The 21068-nt window shown below is 35.9% G+C and overlaps 1 protein-coding gene across 2 annotated transcripts in view; it reads left to right on the top strand.

The window, feature by feature from the left end:
• The window catches only part of CNTNAP2 (contactin associated protein 2), a 1020441-nt gene that overhangs the window by 304127 nt on the left and 695246 nt on the right, over window positions 1–21068 (top strand). The window contains exon 2 of one of the 2 annotated variants that reach the window (XM_068202989.1): window positions 9812–9922. In XM_068202989.1, the coding sequence (XP_068059090.1) occupies window positions 9812–9922 (111 nt within the window). Of the gene's footprint in view, window positions 1–9811; window positions 9923–10454; window positions 10595–21068 lie in introns of those variants that run through there. The other variant, XM_068202997.1, reaches the window with a different exon arrangement.

Here is a 21068-nt window from a genome sequence, read left to right on the forward strand (position 1 = left end):
AAAAGAGTTTGCAAAATGCAATCAGAGTTAATCCTCCCATGCAGCACTGACAGGAACTGAGAAAGCACATATTTTAGTCTAGGTTGGAGGCGAAAATCTCCAAAGAAGGGACAGGAAACAAAAGTTAGACCTTATTTGTCTTTTACACAGAGGAAAGGAATAATCTGTCAGTATGATATGGTTACATTCATATATCACACACCTTTTGGCTTTTGCTTCTCTCATCACTTCTATCATTAGACAACTGATAAACAGTGGACTAACAGCTTCTTCTATAAATATAAATGTTTTCTCTAAAGGGGATATGAAGGTAAACATCAATGGACAAATATAGAATTAATAATCCTTTTGAATAAAACCCTGATTTAAGCTTAAGTGATGTTTGCTTTCTGCTGTGCAAATTGAGAGGCAATTCTCTGCTGTGTTCTGCATAACCTGCTAATTTCTATTTTGTTCCTCATCTAACCAAAGGCGGAATGTGCTTTGCATGCTTAATGGCATTAAATATTTTGTCTGCCTGGTAGGAACAGAGTTTACTCCCTAGCCATTACAAGGAAAGTGTAATTTTCTGGTAAGGCCTTCAGACAGGAATCTGCAGCTTTTGCTCTGAGTTAACTTTCTCATAAGACTTTTGTTAAGCATCTTAACCAATATGTGGGTAGGTAGATAACCTCATTACAGATAATAATATTCTGAATGTAACTTTTTTGAAATTAATTTATATACATTGTTTACACTAAAACATCTATTTTTCTGTACTTATGATACATTGGTTTGAGAATTAATATTTGACTTTCTGTGGGAGTGCTTTTATTGTTGGTGTCCAACAATTTTAAATTCACTGTTTGCTTTGATCTTGCTTAAATTAGATAAAGCACAGAATAACATCTCTAAATTCAGATAAATTATGTTGATAAAGAACTGCTAAACGTAAAGACATCATTATAAGTAAGACTTTGATGGAAAAAAAAAAGCATATTTTGTTTTTGCTAGAGATAAAAGCTTAATTTTAGAGAGGAAACCTGCTAAAGCAATGATGAAAAGTAAAGCTGTTTGAAAAAAAATATTTAGAAAATTAGCTGTTACCCACTAGTGTCTTATCTCTAAGTCCTGAAAAGCAAACAAATCAAATAAGGAACCAAAAAAACCCCAAAACACCCACAAAAACAAACAACTCCCCCAAAAAAGCCCAAACAAACTCAGCTTCCACCCCCGCCCATAAACAAAAGACCCTAGTTGATATAAAATTTACTGAGCAGGAACATAGGCTAGGTAATTAATGAAATTATTCTAAATTAAATGAGACTTAATGAAATAAATTGTGAAGATTTTATTCTTTTTCTTTTTCTTGATCTTTTTCCTCGTCATCGTGGGTCCTTCCACCTGCTACTCTAAAGCTTCACATGACCTGACTCCAGATTTCTTCATACTTAACTCAGGAATCAGTCTGAAAAAACCACTTGTACCTGTAAGGGCATCTAAGCTGGAGCTTTGTTTACTGTAAAAATCCTTCAAAATGCTCAGGTATTTTCAGTAGTGAAAAGGTGAAGAACTATATTTGCATGCCAGAAGGTTAATAACTGAAGAGGCATCTGAGGGTTGGGTATGAAAAATATGGAAATATTCATGAGTTTTACTTTGCATAGAGTTGATAGTCTACTATTGCTTGTGCATTAAAGACAATTTTATGACAGCCCAAGCATACAGCCAGACTGACTGACTTTCAATTATTCCAGGTGCCACTGACCTTAGTAGTGGAAATTTTTTAAATGAGCAAAAAAATTCCAGGTTTCTTGTAAAACTCTGAGTTTCACAGGGTACAAAAAAATTTACAAATGTGTTCATAAAAGACACAAGGGTGGGAACATTTGATTAATTTCCAATGGACTGTAGACTCTAAAGTAGGCCAGGGACAATCCAGATGTGTTGTTGCTTTAGAGTGATGTAAAAAGTTCTGCTGTCCACTCTCTTCCAACAATAAGAAAAACCCAACCCCAAATCAAACCACAACCTACAGCCAGAACCAGCTGCCTAAGTAGTCTTACTGTAGGTAAGAAAGAGCATACTTTTCTAAAATAATTTAAAACTGAATTTTACTAAATGATAAAATAACACATACATTTAACTTTGATGTGCCTTGTTGTTTCTGAATGTAAAATACTAAATGAAATATGCATTTTGGTAAATGAAGAATTTAAAATTATATTTTTCTGAAAAATTGCATTTGGCAAGTTTTTGATACAGTTTTCTATTTTTCCTTTGTGAGAAGTTGAATTTTTTATAAATTTTAATTTCAGGAGGCATTAATACTTACAATGATTCCATACTGAATCATTTAATTAAACAATAAATCCTAATATCTCTGGGTAACTTGTAAGTCACAGTAATTAATGATGTTAGCTTTAACCCTTTTCTCATTTTCAGTGGTTAAAGATAGAAACTTGGAGAGTACTGTGGTTTATGTTGTATACCACTTGATGCATCCAGAAATGTCTCATAATAGTCATACAGTACATTGCATATTGATACAATTCTTATGATATTTTCATTTACAGTATTTCCCAGGGATATTTTTAAATGTTTATTAAAAATTCCTCAAACAAAGAAAGTTTTGTTACTTATTAATAGCCTGGGCCTTGTGGTGGAATAGGATAGTAGTTTGTAGTAATCAAAATTTGTAGCCGTACCATGAACTTTCAGATTAATAAGTCATTGGCTACTCTAAAAACTGGTCAATAGGTATGAAAAATAAAGTTCAAGTAAAAAGATTCTTTGGAAGATTTTGTAAAGTTCTGTCTGTCTGTGGGCATTCACATGTAGTTTTAGAATGGCCCTGGTGATGTATCCAGTATTGCTCAAAGACGAATTCATGATTCAGAATCAGAACAAAGAAGCAGATCTCACTGCCTGTCCACTGCTCTGAGCAAAGTAAGCACCATAAAACAAAAGCATTACCTGAGACTTGTTCCTTTCCTTACAGAGCTCCAAAGAAAGGCTTGATATAAACTTCAAAACATGTAACCTTAATGCTTAAGGTTTGTGTGAAGACAACCAAATTAACATCATTTGTGATTTCACCTTGGAGGGGGAAAAAGAGCTGCTGCATTTTCCTCCTTTCCAGCAGCAGCTAACCTTTTGAACAAAAATGGATTATCTCTATTAATGGTATGCAACTTGAAGTGGAATATGAAACATCCCAGGTGATCAATATGTACCACTCTTATCTTTTAGATTACAGCTGAGCTCAAGCAATACTTGTAGAAAACTTCAGTGACACGGGCTCATTTGCTCATGAAGTTGAATGTGAATTTGACTCCCAAAGAGTCAGTCAAGGGTCTAATGTTAAATGTCAGTCATGTGGAGAATCTGCCAGCTTCTGCAATATGGAAAATAGGTGGGACAGAAGAGGGTAAAAAATTAAGCTTCTACTCCAGCAACCATTTGGCATCTATATAAAGAGGCCCAAGAAACTTGGAGAGGAGTAAAGTTAGATTGGTATCCCATAAAAGATAAAAAGAAAGTAGCAGTATGTGGTGAGGTTTCTTTAAACTGTATTCCAAGCCAAGAAAACACAATAAAATATGCAAAAGGCAGAAAGTTTTTTGTTTGAACAACCCCACATGTATCAAAGGCTGGTATGTTTGGGAAATACACCTGACAGGCAAGTATTTTCTTTCCTCATGAGAAAAGGTTGTCTTTGATAAAATCTTCACTATTTCTTTCTGGCTTAGTTATTTGAGAGCATGAGGTACACCCTACCTGGCTTTTTTCAGCAATCACCTGTGTTCCTGTCACACATGATCTGAAGTTTGGACAAACACATATTATACTGGGCAGCAGGGTTGTGACACAGGGTGAAGGTTGAAATTAAACTTTTGACAGCCTCTGCTCAATAACATCTGCCTCTAAGTTTGTTTTTTAAAGGGGTTGCCATTGATGATGAGCTGCTTTGAAGTACCTCCTGCTTTTTGGCTTGCATCACTTTAAAAGTTCCTTTGAAACAGTGCATAAAATATTCTAGCAGCTTGTGCTTATTTATTCCTACTCTTTGAGGAGACACAGGCTTGTGAATTAAACTTGGTATATTCTAGCATTCGTTTTGGATTATAAAACCTACCTGTGCTATATGGAAAGCGAGGCTGTCTTAGCATAATAATACACTGCAATCCAAAACAGCTGCATTAATATTCCTATTGGTTGTCATTGGAGATATGCCAGTTCCCATATGTACTTATCCATGTTTCAGAGTGCCCTTGCAATCTCATGACTGTTTTTCAGAAGTGCTTGGTGGCTTATTCTTCCTACTTAGTACGCTTCAGTGAAATTATGTATTCAAATTGGAGGAGAAAAATGTATTTAGAATAACTAGCATTTAGCATACAGTACAAATTAAACCCAGATGATATGATTCTCTCCCTTGCTCCCTAACATTTATCTTGGAATTCATATTTAAAGCATGAGTCTTTTGTGTTACAAGATTGAGTTTGTTTATAACCATTTTTTCCCCCTACACTTGGCAGGCATTCTTGTATAATTAATGAGTTGGATATACTGGTAATAGTTCAGACTTTGTGGTTTGTATTGTAAATTTTCTGTTTGTAAAGTGTAAAATAAAGCTGATTAGGATTTTTAGTTAGAAACTCAGGGCTTTGGATATTTCTTGGCTATGATATTATTTTCAGTGCTGATTCAGATTGAGTCATCTCTTCTATCTTCTGCTAGTGAGTTATGGTTATTTTTAATTCAGAACACAATATTGACATTGCAGTCATTTGCCTTTTTGAATCTAAGTTGTTCAGCTTTTGAGTTCTTAATTTCTGACATACACATATGGAGCTTTTTTTAGTAAAGTTTTTAGTGGTGGCATGTTTATATCTTAGATCTATCCTTCAGCAAAATTGTTGTCCTAAGTTATAATTTGGTAGGAAATCTTGAATGAAGATTTTAAAACAGGAGGAATGAATTGTGGATTTGGTATTTATTTAAAGGTATGTTCCTCAGTGCACACTAGACCATATGATGTAAAAACCTTTCTTATTCAAAAGCATACTTAGTAAGTCACCATCACTTATTTCTGATGAGTTATGGTTATCAGTATCCAAGTATTTTTCAAATTTAGAACCACTGTACACATCACACGTTTTTACTTTGCTGACAGATTCTTGGCAAGAGCGTCTGGGAGACCCTCTGATGCAGTTCCAAATTATTCATAAAAACTACCTGTAACTATAAATTTATATTTTTCCTATTTGTTAGTATTTTTAGATAGTTTGTATGCATTCTAACCTACTACTAGATACAAGTGTCAAGAAGACACAGATGAACTGCAGATTTTTTCATCTACTCAGACTACTTTGATAAGATATGTCAGCAACTTTACAGGTGACCTGTTTATTGATCAGGAAGCATTTGAACAGACTTCTGTGAAATGAAGCATCAAGGTATTTTACTCTGCTTTGCCCATCAAAAATCATTGAAATGACTGGTATAGTGAGGATAAACTTAATAACCTATGGGGCTGATAAGAGAGTTTGTGTGTATATAGTCTGCTTTGTGCTGCAGTCAACAGCTGTCCCTTCAAATAACGAGGTCCCTATTCCCCAAATAGTTCATAGACTAGTAAGTGGGAATTAAAGCAATTGCAGGTAAAATGGGAGACGAGCTTTTTTTAGTTTATCCAGCATGATGGGTAGGATATAAAAATAAGCTAGAAATAGACTGTAAACCAGGAAAGAATGGGCAGATCTATTTTCTTTGTTTTGCTGAGTGTGAACACCAGAAATATGAGAGGCTGCAGTTGATAAGACAAGAGATCCATCTCATCTGCTATTTTGTTTCCAATAGCCAGGTGCCTGAGAAAACATGTAAGAATAGAGCAAGTGCACAGCACACTTTTGTTTCAATGATCTTTAAGTGTTGAGGAATTCGAAAATTGGGGATTGCAGATGTTTTGTGTTTAATGTCATTAAGTGGCCTTCATTCCATTGATCTAATTATTAGAATCTTAAGAAGACTTGATTTGATGGACGTATACTTGTTATTTCCCTATGAATAGGTAAGTCAGAGTAGCAAATGTCATCATTCCTATGACAAAGTTATCAGTTCTCTTGATCTAAACAGAACAGAGTGGAGTGGAAGTGGTTTTTTTGCTTCAGAAAGTTAACATTTAAATGGACCTAAGCTGCCTTGGCCATTAATATATCACTGAGATAAATGGTATGGAGGAGAGTTTATTCCTTTTCTGCTGCAATGCTGGCAGCAAAGTGTGCTCTGTAATTGATTAACAGGGCACAGTGCATTGACTTATATGGGGAAGGCTATTATATCTCAGTAACAGGAAGGTATATAAGATTCTGGTAAGTAAAAAATTGAATTCTGCAAGAAGTAACTAAAACTGCTGGAAGAACCAAAGGTTCTTAAGGTTGGGGGTTTTTTTCTCTTAAATCTGTGGTATAACAGCATTTCATATTCTGACAGAAGTTTAAATAGTGCAATATATTCAGTGAAACTTTCATACAGGGCTAGAAATATTAGTTTATGTAAGCAGTCTTTTAACTTTTATTCTGTAGGACCTAAAGTCATGAGTTAATGATAAGATGTAATAATTTTTAAGTCTATTAATCTGAAATATAGTCCTTTCCTGTAATTCATATGCAGTTGTGGTGAATTTCTCATATTTCAAATCCTAAATGAGCAGGCAGATTGGGAGGTTTTGTTTTTTTAGAACAATGAGAAAGTGAGACATTTTTTCTTATTACTTGGTATGTCAAAATAGACATAGGAGAGGATTACAGTTCTAAACAGTGAAGGCAAATGGTATAAACTCAGGGTTTTTTCCTAGCCCCCACCACAGTATTGATGATTACAATCAAATTAATAAATCAGGGCTCAGAGTGCTGAGGCTCAGATTAAATACTTCAGAAGCACACATAGATCAAATGAAGCATATTCATGACTGTCTGTAAAAATTGTGACCACAGTGGCAAATAGAGGGATGCCCCCTGTGGGATTTTTTTTACTAAGTCAAGCTTCTCTGTCTTATTCTTTTGAATCCAAGAGTATGAATTAGTGAAACAGAGATAAGGCAGGCCATTAATGATTTAGAAACTAATATTAATTCTAAATAAATTTTACATGTTTCCTTTTGTGCATCTTCAGTAGTAGCCCAAATATAACAGCTGTCAAATTAAAAGGAAGTGATTTTCTCAATAGCTACTGAAACCAATAAAAGATCTGAAGTTCTGATGAGCTTCTATTGTTGGGAGAGGCTTTTTTCATCTGTCAAGTTTTTTCTGAGCCCAATGTCAAAAATCTATGTTTATTTCTGTTGCGCAAATAAAGAGTTTGCTCACATTTTAAAAATAACTTTTTAAAACTTTGTTTATGTTTTAAGATAGATCTTTTATTTCACATTTTTTTAGACTATAGTAATAAAGACTCTACTTTTTTAGACTATAGTAATATAGTAGCCTCACATTATATTAGTAATAAATCAAATTGCATAAATTGAACACATTTTTTGCAACTAAATTTTTACCATTCTAATATTTTCCAGGAAGATGCAGATTTTTCTCCCCCCCAGTTTGAAGCTACGGGTGGCAGAAAATTATATAAACCTAACAATTTACTTTGCAAAATACATTTAAAAACACTCAGGAAACAGAACAAAGGTACATGTTCATTCTTAGATTTCATTACTGATAAGAACATGTTTTTTTTTTTTTTTTTTGAGGGCAAATATCATGTAATATAAGCATTTGAAAATTATATAAAAAGATTGTTATGTATTTTCAAAAACTTCTGATTGTGTGTTGTTCTGCTTTTAAAAGTTTCATTCAGTTTTTACCTAGACAACACGATTAATGGCAAATGCCTTCAAGTCTCTAGCTAGGTAGCACAGAAAAAGAAGTGTCAGAACAAGCAGTTTGCAAGCTGAAAAGCTCTTATGTTCTACAGAAAATAAACTGATAGATAAAGAAATACTTGAGAAAAACTTTGTCAAGTAGGTCTGCATTTATATGATTATGGCACTTAGGACGAAAGTTGGCAGTTATGGCAGTCTGCTGCTCACTTCTATTCTTAGCTCTAACCTTGTACCACTTTGACTGAAATAAAAGCAACCTGGCACCCAGGATCTGAAAACACAAGTGTGTGCAGCTCCAGTGTGCTGCTGCAGGGATGTGGTGTGAGGAGCACCCAGCTGCAGGCTTCTGACCAAATGTGCTGGTCTGCTGCAGCTAGAGCAGAGGGAGGAGGAAATCAATCTTCCTGGTTTGTGGTATAAACAATAATGTTTCAAACCATTTATCTTCCCTTGTCAAAATTCAGTCATTAAATACTGTGGTAGTGAGCTTAAAAGTCATTGGAATTATTCTTTGATTCAGTCCAAAGCAGCTGCCCTTTAATCTTGCTTGTGCTTGTGTGGATTTTTTTTCCCTTAATGTTTGTTAACTCAGAGATTTGTAAAGGACACTTATTTTCTTTGTTAAATGTCAAAATACTGATTCCTGAATTATCTGTACTTCAGTTTCTATTCCTGTGAAAGTGATTTTGTTTTTCACTATGTGAGACTGTACATTTTAAGAGAATTGCATTATATATTACTTGATTCACTCAGAATCCTTTTTTTTTATCTCCTTACGTTCTTTAGAAGGTAAGATTAATTTGGTCTCCATGTGTGATCTAGTCTGATCAAACTACTGGTTTTTAATTGTACCAAAACTAGGTGTTGTGGCCGAGCATTAAATATGCTGCTTATGCATATTTAGACCTATTGTAGACCACCTATGGTGACCTAATGCTTTCTAGATACATAAATTGAGGGTATTTCCACTAACAGCAGAGACTGTGCTGCAGTGCATGTGTTAAAAAAAATTAGTTAGGCTTACTGGTGTAGGCTAAGGCTTTTTTTTAGTTTTACCTGTCATGTAAATGAGCAATTTAAACTACATATTTCCCCCATCTGTTGAAATACCCACAAAAAAAAACTCACAAAAGGCAGTACATTAATTAAATATTTGAAAAATCCTAAGCCATTTCTCTTCATTCTAATTTATTTAATACAAAAGAAGGAGATTTGATTTACAGTTTTTTCTTCATTAGGAAGGCTAAGACACTGATTTTGAATTTTTTCCATTTTAGATGCTAATACCAAGTTAATCTTCTTTATAGTGGGGTAAAATGGAAGTGAAGTACTCAAATAAATTATAGTGATTAGCTAGTATAGGTTTTTGTTGGTTTTTTTTTTCAGTGAATCTGTTGTATCTGATAATTCATAGGCATTAATTAATGTTCCCTAATTTATTTTCTTTTTTTTTTTTATATTGGATTTATCAGCACTTGTTACAGAAATGAAAATGTGTATCTTATTTACTTCTTAGAAAGCTGTCATGATAATACTTTAGCACTAGCTTTTTGTGTCACCAAAAACATCCCAGGTATATCAGGGTAGGCTATTTTGTTCAACCACTGTATCCCTAAGGGAGGGTGATGGCTCATGTTTAGATGTTTAGATATTATGATTACCTTATTTTGTCAATGCTTGAAGTCTTTATTTTCTCATGTCAGAGTGTGTGTCTGTGGTTTTTTTGCGGGTTTTCTTGTGGTTTTTGAGGTGAGTTTTTGTTTGTTTTGTTGGTTTGTGGTTGTAGGGGTTGTTTTGTTGAAAAGCTCTGATGTAGCTACATGCATTCCACATGTACAAAAATAACAAGGATTTGTTATCACCCAGAGAGAAAATAAAGGGCACATTGTCACTTAATACATATGAATAATTAAGAGCATAAAGTGAATCTGTTTTCTTGTGTTTCAGAAAAGTGTGATGAACCTCTGGTCTCAGCACTACCACATTCCTCCTTCAGCAGTTCATCATCCATGACAAGCAGCTATGTGCCAGGGTATGCTAAGTTAAACAAGCGAGGAGGTAAGAGACATTTCCAACCTTAATGTTTGGATATTTCAAAAAGTGATGAATTCTATTTTTAATGCAAAAATATGTTTTATGTGGAATACTATTGCTTACTCTTGTTTGAACAGATGGTTTTTTTATGAACTGAATTAATTTATCTTTCATTGTATGGGGCAGTAATTTCACTGCAGGGAAAAGGGCACTACTAGTAATGTGTAGCAGCATGGGCCACATGCCTGATGTCAATGGACTCATACAGCACAGCTGCATCATTGACTTCACACAAAAGGGTATACCTCTCTTTGTTGTGTACTTGCAAGGTCATGGTTGGAGCAAAAATAAACAGCTTTGGTATGATTTGTTGATGTAACTTGTTCCCACCTCAGCAACCACTGCTGCCATTCAGGTTTTTTTCTATCATCACAGGGACTTTGGCTTTTGCATATATATATCTGTAATGCAATGAGTATCTGTAACACTTTGTTCAGACATAACAAAGTTGCCTCAGACTTAGTGGTTGGAAGAATGGGTGCATAAATTTGATGGCCTATGTGGTTTAATGATACTGAGGCACCATCCCCTCTCCACAAACAGCGCTGGTAGCACTGCCATCTCTGCCAGTTGTCTGGAGGTCATCATGTAGGAAGGAATGAGCTGGGTCTAATGTCAAGCCAGGAAGCTTAATCTGTAAGTGGGGAAGAATATGTGGTGGGTCCAGGCATGATGGAGTCTATGATGCGGCTCAGGTAGTACCTGGAGGCTGAAATGGGACCCCCCCAAGGCTCACTGGCACGGTGAGTGGTTTCTCCACTGAGTAATGCAATTATGGCATTTTGGTACTCTCAGAGCCCTGACACTGTTCTTGGTTTGCTGGTCTGCAACTTCTCTGCATAGTTGTGTTTTACAGGTGTAGAATTCTTGTTCTTTGATCTCTTTATTTCTTTTTTTTTCTTTTTTTTTTTTTTTTTTTTTTGTTTCTTTGCTTTTAGGTTTTGTGGGGGTTTTTTTTGTTGTTTTTTTTTTTTTTTTTTTTTTTTTTTTTTTGACGTAGTAAGTAACTTATAGTCCTGCTTCCTCTGATGTCAGCCTGTGCCTGTACACTTAATTACTGTGCTGTCATCCCATGGTTGTGGTCCTCTACCCTACTTTTTTATAAAATACCAGTTTCTTCTCTGCAGAAAAGGGATGATAGGTACAGAAATATATCAAAATTGTTATACTGGTAAACCGTAGCCCATGCAATCACACAGCTAAGTTAAATGTAAAACAGATCAGGTTATGTTACTGGTTGTTAAAAAATTGCTATTGCAAGAGAGCTAAACAGAAACCAAAGACTAGCTAAAAGAAAATATGACTGATGAGCTGTATTGCTACATACAGGCCTGCAGATCTGATGCAAAGCCTGTGGCCAGAGAGGAGCATTGCCAATTTTTTTGGTTTTAGGCCTGCAGACCAGTAGATAACACGGTTTGTTGCTTCTGAATGAGAATAGATGTTGTTTTATGCTGGTTACAGGCATTTATTTCAGTGCTTCATGTATTTTGTTACATGCCTTTTGTAGTTCTCAGGATTTCTGTGGCAGAGTGTTTGGATGTGTGTTTGGTAGGCTGTCAGGTCCCTTCAGTTGTGTCTTTAAATATTCATCAGATAAAAGGAGTGGTGCTTCAGTTCTAAAAAACTGTTCATCGTTTAGGTTGAATTCTGTTGTATGACTATAGTTATGTCCATTTCAGTTCTATTCTCTGTTCTAAGTTTGAAAAAAGGCCACTAGATCCACTTTAATAAAATACAGTTTAGCATCAGCTTTGCTGGGAGGATCTTCCTTTGCTTTTAGATGAGTATTTCTCCTTTTAGTTTACAAGACTAGTTATTCTGTTCTAAGTGAAAGGCAGATAGACATTTGGAATTTAAGTTTTTCTTCTAATTATATTTACCTTTCCCTTGCTTACCTTTATAATCACTACAGCACAGTTTCTTTCAATGACATTTCTTTACGGATATAGATCAGTGTTGTCATTAATCAAACACTGGCTTTATTTCCTCATTGGAAATTTAGTCGCACCTCTTTGCTAAATAGCAGTTTCATCTCTTTGTTTAAATAGGATCTTTGCTAGATTGTTATTATATCTCTCAATATCTGTGAAGCATAGCACAAATACTTTTTGAAACTGAGGCTCTATGTAGATCAACAAAAAACTTTTTTCTAATCCTAATGGCAGTAAAAGTACTGCAGAATTCAGGAGTATGTTTAACACAGGAACTTGTCTGTCTGTGTTTATGCTTCTGCAAGTGATGGAAAATAGCTCAGTTTTAATACTGAGCTATTTTACAACTTCACAGAATTCCAGATATTGCTAATCAAACCAGTAATAAGTGAATCCAATTTTTTTTCTCTCCAAGGAGTCATTATCAGCTAATAGATTCCCAAATCAAATGTGCTATTTAAACCACACTGTGCTCAAGTCATTAAATGGAAAGAACTCCCCCTCCTCTAGCCCCAGACCCTTTAAATTAAAGAAATGCACATTTGAAAATTCTACTCTCCAATCCAATTATTTTTCTTTCCTGTTTTCATGACACTTCACTCTAGACTGGCAAAACACTTTATTTGAATAGACAGTGTATTTTATTCCATTGATTAAGACACTGATTCCCTGAACAGCCACATCATGTTATTAAGAAGGTTGGAGCTGCCACTACAGTTGTTGTGGTTCAGTTTCCTGCTACAAATGTTGCAATTGGAAGGATGCACGCCAAAAAGAATTTAATATTTTCAGTAGTTTTTAGGAGGCTTTGAAAGCAGAAACATCCATTAATTTACTCTGTATGATAACACTTTATTTAAAAATCCTATAACTAGTGATTTACGCAAATAGAATCAAGTCTTTGTGGAAATTGATCTGGAAACTGCCAGGGTGTATATGTAGGGTGGGTTTTTGTGTCAGTTTGTGAAATATTTCGCATTTTCTACATCTGTCTACTTTCACCTCCGTAAGCCTTCAATGACTTCTGGGTTAGTGTATATATACTTATTTAAAAGGAAATGCAGATTTGATGGACAGAAATTTGATTAAAAACATTAACTTCTCCAAATCAACTTATATGATCATTCTTCTGCATTGTTGCTTTTTCCTGTTCTGAATGTTATTTTTTCTTAAACAAGGAGAAGTATCCTATATTTTTTGAGGTAGAGATGGGGGGGGTGGGTGGGAGTGGGAAAGGTTATTTTTTATTATAGGAGAAATTCCTTATTGTAGAAACAAATATTTAGTGTCAGCGTTTTGCAAATTTGTACCAATACCTATTAAAATTTCCATGTTTTAACAATTCCCATGTCATTGAGTAAGAATCTTTGATTTATATAATCATTACAACTGTGATGGCTCTTATCACAGTTGTAATAACTACTCTTTATCAAAAAGAGCCAAAAACCTGGGTGTACAATGCAAGTCTGTATTTTATACCAGCTCTCTCATTCATGGATCCCCAAAGTCTGTTTCATGGGGTTCCTCCCCTCCTTCTTCTGCCTTCTTGGGCACTTTTAATCATAGCAGCTGATAAAAGCAACCAAAATACTTTCATTTTATTATCATGCAAAGAAGTAGGGAAATTGTAGACAAATTTGTTGCTTTTCTTCATGAACAACTATACTATTTCTAGATATACTACTACTTATCAACAGATTTAACTAGAGTTAATGCTGGACAAAGCAAGTGCTGCCATTCCCGTCGGGCCTGCAAAGACAAGGGGGTGAAGATCTTTTGAAATTCAGCTGTGACAAAACTTCTGTGGAGAGAGAAGCGTGCAATGAATTTCATAGTGGATGTAGGTTTGGCAAAGGTAGTGTGGTAGCTCCTGAATTATGTTAAAGGCTTATAAGAAAAGACTTGTACTTAAAAATTTAAACAGTACTGAATTAGCAACTGTTCAAAGCTGGACATAGTCAGTTTCTATCAAATTATCCTTTTGGTAGTAAGATAATATTTCATTTTAAACAACTAAGTCTTAGTGCTCTACTGTATCATAGTGTTTAGCATATTTTTCATTTTAATTTTATCTGTCTGCTGTTTAGTGCTAGTATAACAAAGGTACAGATTATTTTTGAAATGTCTGAGGGGAAAAAGCACACCAGAAGAGGAGAAATGTTCATGGCTTTTCTTTTTTTTGTGTCTGTCACTATCACTTTTATCTATATATATGCAAGCATTGTGAAATATTTCTATGCTATAAACTTTTTGCTTTGGGTGGATTTCTTAAAAAAATAATTTTGATTTTTCTGCCAATTATTAGCTCACCTCCTGTGTAAACCAAACAATTCCAAGAATATTAAATTATTCAGTGTACAATTTGGAGAATATGGGGATGTGTTATCTTTGAAAAAATTAATTTTGCTTTCTAAGATAAATATATGCCATTAAGTCATCGACAGATCAAATTTTAACTGGAATCTATTTAGTAGACTATCTAAAAAGATTACAATTCCTTCCTTTTTTGTCATGCCTCTTCTCTCACAGAAGTAGCTAAAGTGGCATCAGAGAAAAGGAGAGCTTTCAATTACTTAATTCTACAGCTTTTTAAAATCCATCTTCAGTAACTTTTTCATATGTGATGTCAAGGTGATAAAGTCTAACATCTTATGACCTGCCATCAATAGGATCAATGGACTGCATCACATCACGAGAAGGATTCTTAGCACACGTTTGATATAATGAATTATCAATCTTCCTTTTAATGTTTCCCAAGCTATTGGACCCTATACTTTTCATTAGTATGAGAATTAATGCTGCCTATCATCCATCTCATACCATTTTAATTCAGGGAAGAAATTCTACATTGTTTCAACATAATGTAATGTTACATAATATAATTGGAAGCTACTTGAAACTAGTAGAGTCTCAGAACTTCAGAAGTAATCCCAGCAGACAGTGAAAGTATGAAGGTCATAATGAATTTCTAGATATGTGGAAATTATCTTTTGCACACTGGAATAAAAAAGAGAAAATTTGGTACCCAGGGGTTCTGTTTTAAGTCCAGTATTAGCAGGGAATCTGATGCCACCAATGAAATTGATAATGTAATATGAAAGGAAGTATCTGTAGAGCAATCAATGTTCAAAAAGCAGTCCTTCTAGCACCACTGTGTAACTTGTATCTAAGCTTTCAGGTTACCTTTCAATCAGTTTGCTGACCTGGGCCTGTTATTAGAGTTATTAATGTGACTATAAAAAAGCATAAATCATCAGAAATTTTAAGTGTTGACATAGGTGTAATTGTGACAGGGTTCTTTTTTTTCTCAGTGGAGTTTTAAATTCTGCCTTCTGTGTGGAAGATGCAAGAATTTATCTGTAATGGGATATGATTATTTTATTCCCCAGACCGTTTTAAGTAAGTCAATCAGATCTATGGCAATGGTTCTACTAAAAAAATATAAAAATACTCGTTAGATCCTTGTCTTTGAAGGATTCTAGGAACACCTAACCTAGGCTCTTTTTAACGTCACTTTTAAAATCTCCAATACTATAATGAATATCACTACTTCTCCAAATGTTTATTACTATTGTATAATGAATATGAGAAGGATTTTATGTAGTTTTCCTTTCAGCACAGTGAATGTGGAAGGGTCAGTTAGCATCAGCCTGGATTGTGTGAGCAGTCTGGGCTTGTACCTTTGCAGGACTTGCCAGGAATTTAGTTTGGGTATGAATATTAAAGCAAGGAGGTGCTCCCTTTGAACTAACATTTGTCCAAATGAACAGTTAGCATGCACACTGTAGATCATCACCTTAAATACTGCAATCTCCTTGTGTTGACAAGGGCACCTTTGAGTTGATTAAGAATACATGTACTCAACACAAATCATTGTATTTTGACTAAAACCCACTTAGGAAAAAGTTATGGATTTGCCAGTGGTTTGGAAGTTCACTATCCAGGTTACAGTATATATTGTCTTTTGTAAGTAATGAACAGAGTAGCATAAGAGAACTGTTAAAATCATGAGAGAGTATATAATCCACTTAGCTTTTGTATATCTGTAAGAGAGCTCTTGCTGAGCTAAATCACCAAAATATGGTTGCCTTTTAAAAAACAGATAAACTGCAGTTATCTTTCTGTAAATATGTGCTTTAGATAAACACAAGTTTTACATTCCACTTCAGTAAACTTGCTAAAACCATCCCATGAACAGTGTAGATCAAACTAGGTTTTCAGAAGTCAGGACAAATTGATAGCCCTTATTTATTAAATAATTAATTATCCATTAAAAAAATGGAAAGTTACTTATGGTTGAAAATTATAAGCTTCTACTGGTTCACTTATTAATAGACCCCAAAAAACATGTTTGTGTGTGACATGGCGTTATTTGTGTTCACACAGTATAAACAGTATTTCCGGAATGCTTTAGAGAGAATACAAGCAACTGATGTTTTGTATTGGTGGAGTTCTCTGTGTTGTTTGAGGATTTTTGGTGTTGTTTTTAAATTTTTTTTAAAATTCATTTCAAGATATGGCTCCTTTAGGAGCTCCATTACCTGTGATAGTAAATGAAAACCTTTTCATTTTATTAACAACATGTCCTTTTGGTATTACCCATAATAAATATTTTGCGTAGCACTAACTTCCATCTCTGAGTTTGTTTTTTTTTTTTTTTCTTTTAAAATCCATAAAGAACTTGGGTTCAGATCATTGTTTCCATCTAAAAAAGGCGTCAAATTTTCTCTGTCTTTATCTGCCATACATCCTACCATACAATCAGTTTTCTTTATTCTTCACCTTTAAAATAAATAGTTATGCACCCCATTTTGATTTTTAATGTAATCCACAACCCACCTTACCTCCCAATAAACACTTATATCCACCTTTAGAAGGCAACTGTGATTGTCACTTGGTTGACCTCAGAAGTAGTTTTCTGTGTTTTAACGATCTGGCCTAATGAAATATTTTTCATAAATACTTACTAGCTGTAGAAGGAGTTCTTAAAAAGACAAATGAACATATTTGCAGTAGCTCATTCCTCTGAAAAAACATTCAAACATTCATTGCAAGAGGACAGTGAATTTTGTGAAGATGAAGGAAAAAGAAGCATCCCAAAGAGGAAAGAAAAGTGCCAGTGTATATCCAGGACAGACTCATGCATTGAAAAAAAATGTTTAGAAAGGAAAGACATCACTCTTTTCATTCCAAACACAATCCAAGAAACAAAGTCTGTAGAGAGTGAAGCTCAAGTAATTGCATTAAAAAAGGCATCATTAGCTTAAGTTAATTTACCATAGCCTGGTGAATACAGAAAGCATGACTGTTTTTTCCAGTTCATAACTAATTTGTTAATTAAAATGTTCAGAATACCTAATTGGCTTATTTCATACATGTGTAGATGGAGAGGAGGGAAAAAATAAGACTGTGCTTTCCAACTTTATACATTTTTTCTTACAGCAATCATTTGCAGAGGCAACAGTTCCAAGTGCAGCTAGAGACATAAGGCAAATGAGCAGCTTTTTCGGGCAACAGGGATGGGGACAGCCGATCACCCTGGCTTTACTGAGCAGCTAGCTTCTTTCAGACAAAATGCAGCTTAGTTCATTAATTGTTTTTGATGGTAATGGAAAGTTGAGTTTGGCAGGATGGTGACTGTGCTGGTGGCAGAGAGGAGGCAGCCTCACAGAAAGCCAGACTGAATCCATATATCATAAATATATTTTTCCCATATACTTAGGGTACCAGTGCTGCTCTGGCTGTTTATCCCCAGAGTAGCCAAATTCTGAGCTTTCAACTACTTTGAGAGTTTAATTTGAAAGTTTCTCAAACAGCTTTGGTATATTAAGTAATTAGATAAGAAATCTCTTTTGGTGTTCTTACTGGCTTCATCTTGAAAATGCAGACCTGATTAACTCTCCTGCTCTGCTCAGAATACTGTCAAGGTTTAAGCCAAGCTGGAAATTAAACCTGAAAAAGAGGTTTTGGGGAGACCCTATAGCAACTTTCCAGTACCTGAAGGGAGCTTACAAAAGGTAGAGAGGGACTTTTTACAAGGGCACGTAATGACAGAACAAAGAGGAAATATCTCTAACCTGGAAGAATGTTTATATTGCATATTAAGGAAAAATTCTTTACTGTGAAGGTGGTGAGGGAATGGAACAGGTTGCCCTGAGAAGTTGCAAATGCCCCATCCCTGGAAGTGTGTAAGGCCAGGTTGGATGAAGGACTGAACAGTGAAAGGTGTCCCAGAACATGACAGGAAGCTTGGGAACTCTATGATCTTTAAGATCCCTTCCAATCCAAACTCTCTGTGATTCTATATAAAAAACTGGCACACTACAATTAAATTGTTGACTTAATATAAATGGAGATTTGTCTGAAAAATTCATTGTAATTGCATATTAAGGTTCAACTAGATGCCCCCTGAAACCAATGAATCACAAGGAACTTGTCTACACCAGATTTGGCACACGGAACAAGCAAGTTGGAAAACTTCATGTTCCTCAGACACTGGGGCTACTTTGCTTGCACAGAACAGTGGGAACATGCAGGATTAAACAAAAAAATAAAAAACTCAATATAGGAAAAGTTTGCCAACCTCTTTTAATAGGTGATGTATACTTAAAAGCGGCAGAGACTGAGAGTTTAGATATCCTAGACTTGGTTTTATCTACAGATATTTCAGACGTATATGCAGAGCTGTGTAAGTACAGAGCTCTGAAATTAAGGCAAAGATTTGTAGTGAGGGTACACAAGATGCACTGTCAGCTTTTCCCAAGGTCAGTGTCTCCTGCCAGATGCTATGAGTGTTTCACCCTCTCCTGCACACAAAGCGCAGGTTTTCCTTACACAGATGGGTGTAGTGCAACTGATAGATTGCTGCTTTGAGCATTTGAGCCAGAGCACTGCCTTTCCCAAATAAGTCATAAACAAGCATAAATGCTGGTAGAAATGGGAGCTATTTGGCTACCATTATAACCTCCCACTACAGTTATATGCTGAAAGAGAGAAAAGAAATAATGTGATAAAATCAGGCTATTTGTTTTAGGATGGGAGAGTGCAGCTATTATTCATGTTTCAGCTTTCACAATGAGATTATTCACAAGAAAATCTGAGGTACACAGAGAGAGAACATTAATACTTGTTTTTCTGTATGTAAGTTACTACACAAGTCACAAAAAATATCTCTGGATCTGGAATAGTCTGATTTAGCAACCAGTCGCATGTCATAGATGTGTTGGTGGTTTCTCTTTGTTTTTTCTCATTTAGATGAAACTAATTTTTAACTCTTTTTTGTGTATAAGACTCACTTTAACATTGATAAAAATAGGCCTCATTTGAAGAAGTATATCAACTTTTACTGAGCGAAATAATTTTCTTTAGAAAGCCTCAGCTTTACACAGGCCTTCTACAGTGAAGTAAAGATGGAAACGGAAGGGTTATATGACAGTCCAGGAGTGTTGTATAGATCTTCTTCAGAGCTTTTTGAGCAAGAGAAAATATTTGCTGAGAGAGAGAGAATAATTTTTATTTATTAAGTTGTCACTGTAGCTGAGATTTGAGAAAGCTCCACTAGACCTGCTGTTTACAAACAGAGGAGGCTGGTGGGAGATGTGGTGGTCAGAGGCTGTCTAGGGTACAGTGACCAGGAAAGAGTAAAGTTCTTAATATTTGGTGAACTTCAGCAAAAACTCAGGGAAAAAAAGAAGGTTTATCACCTTTGGAAAAAGGGGCAGGCAACTCACGAGGTGTTAAGGATGTTGTTAAGTCAGGTAAATAGAAAATTAGAGAGGTGAAAGCTCAATTATAGCTTAACCTGGCCTCTTGTATGAAGGTTAATAAAAAATGCTTTATAAATACATTGATAGCGAAAGGAGGAGTAAGGAAAACTTTCATTCTTTATTGGACACCAGGGGAATATATTTACCAGAGATGAAGAAAAGGCTGTGGTACTTATTACCTTCTTTGCCTCAGTTTTCAACAATAAGAGACATCATCCTCAGGACAACAGGCCTTCTAAGCTGGTAGATGAGACAGGGAACAGAATAACTCCCTGTAATCCAGGAGGAAGTAATTAGTGACCTGCTGAGCCACTTACATGCTTTTGAGTCAATGGGAGCAGTTGGGACCCTTCCTAGGCTCATGAGGGAACTGCCAGAAGAGCTCACTAAGCCACTGTCCATCATTTATCATCAGTCCTGGCTCACTTGGGAGGTCCCAGATGACTGGAAGCTGGCCAATGGGACACCCATCCATAAGAAGGGATAAAAGGGGGATCTTGGAAATTACAGGCCTGTCAGCCTGACCTTGGTGCCTGGCAAAGTTATGGAACAGATGATCTTGAGTGCAATCACACAGGACCTACAGGACAACCTAATGCAGACAACATGCATTTAGGGTGGGCAGGTCCTGCCTGACCAACCTCATCTCCTTTTATGAGCCAGTGACCTGCTGGTGGATGTGGGGAAGGCTGTGGGTATTGTCTAGCTGGACTTCAGCAAAGCCTTTTACACTATGTCCCACAGCATACTGCTGGAAAAGCTGGCAGCCCACGCCTTGGACAGGGGCACTCTTTGCTGGGTTAGGAACTTGCTGGATGGCCAGGCCCAGAGAGTGGTGGTTGAACACTGCTGCATCCAGCTGGCAGCCTGTCACCAGTGGTGTCACTGAAGAATCTGTGTTGGGGCTGGTTCCATTTAACATCTTTCATTATCTAGATGAAGGGATTTAGTCTACCATTAGCAAATTTGCAATTGATACCAAACTGAGTGCGTGTCGATCTGCTGGAGGGTAGAATGCCTTGGCAAAGGGATCTGCACAGGCTGGATAGATGGGCAAGAACATGAAGTTTAATAAGTCCAAGTGTCGAGTCCTGCATTTTGGCCACAATAACTCCCTGCAGCATTATAGGCTGGGGACAGTGTGGCTGGATAGTGGCCAAGTAGGAAGAGACCTGGGGGTACTGACTGATGGCAGACTGAACATAAGCCATCAGTGTGCCCTGGTGGCAAAAAAGGCCAGTGGCATCCTGGCCTGTAAAAGTGTAGCCAAGAGGTCCAGGGAAGTGATTCTTCCTCTGTACTCAGCACTGGTGAGGCCACACTTGGGGTGCTGCCTCCAGTTCTGGGCCCTCCAGTTTAGGAAGGATGCTGAGATGCTCAAACATGTCCATAATAGGGCTACAAGGCTGG

The sequence above is a fragment of the Anomalospiza imberbis genome, chromosome 1, assembly GCF_031753505.1.
Source record: "Anomalospiza imberbis isolate Cuckoo-Finch-1a 21T00152 chromosome 1, ASM3175350v1, whole genome shotgun sequence".
Lineage (NCBI taxonomy): Eukaryota > Metazoa > Chordata > Aves > Passeriformes > Viduidae > Anomalospiza > Anomalospiza imberbis.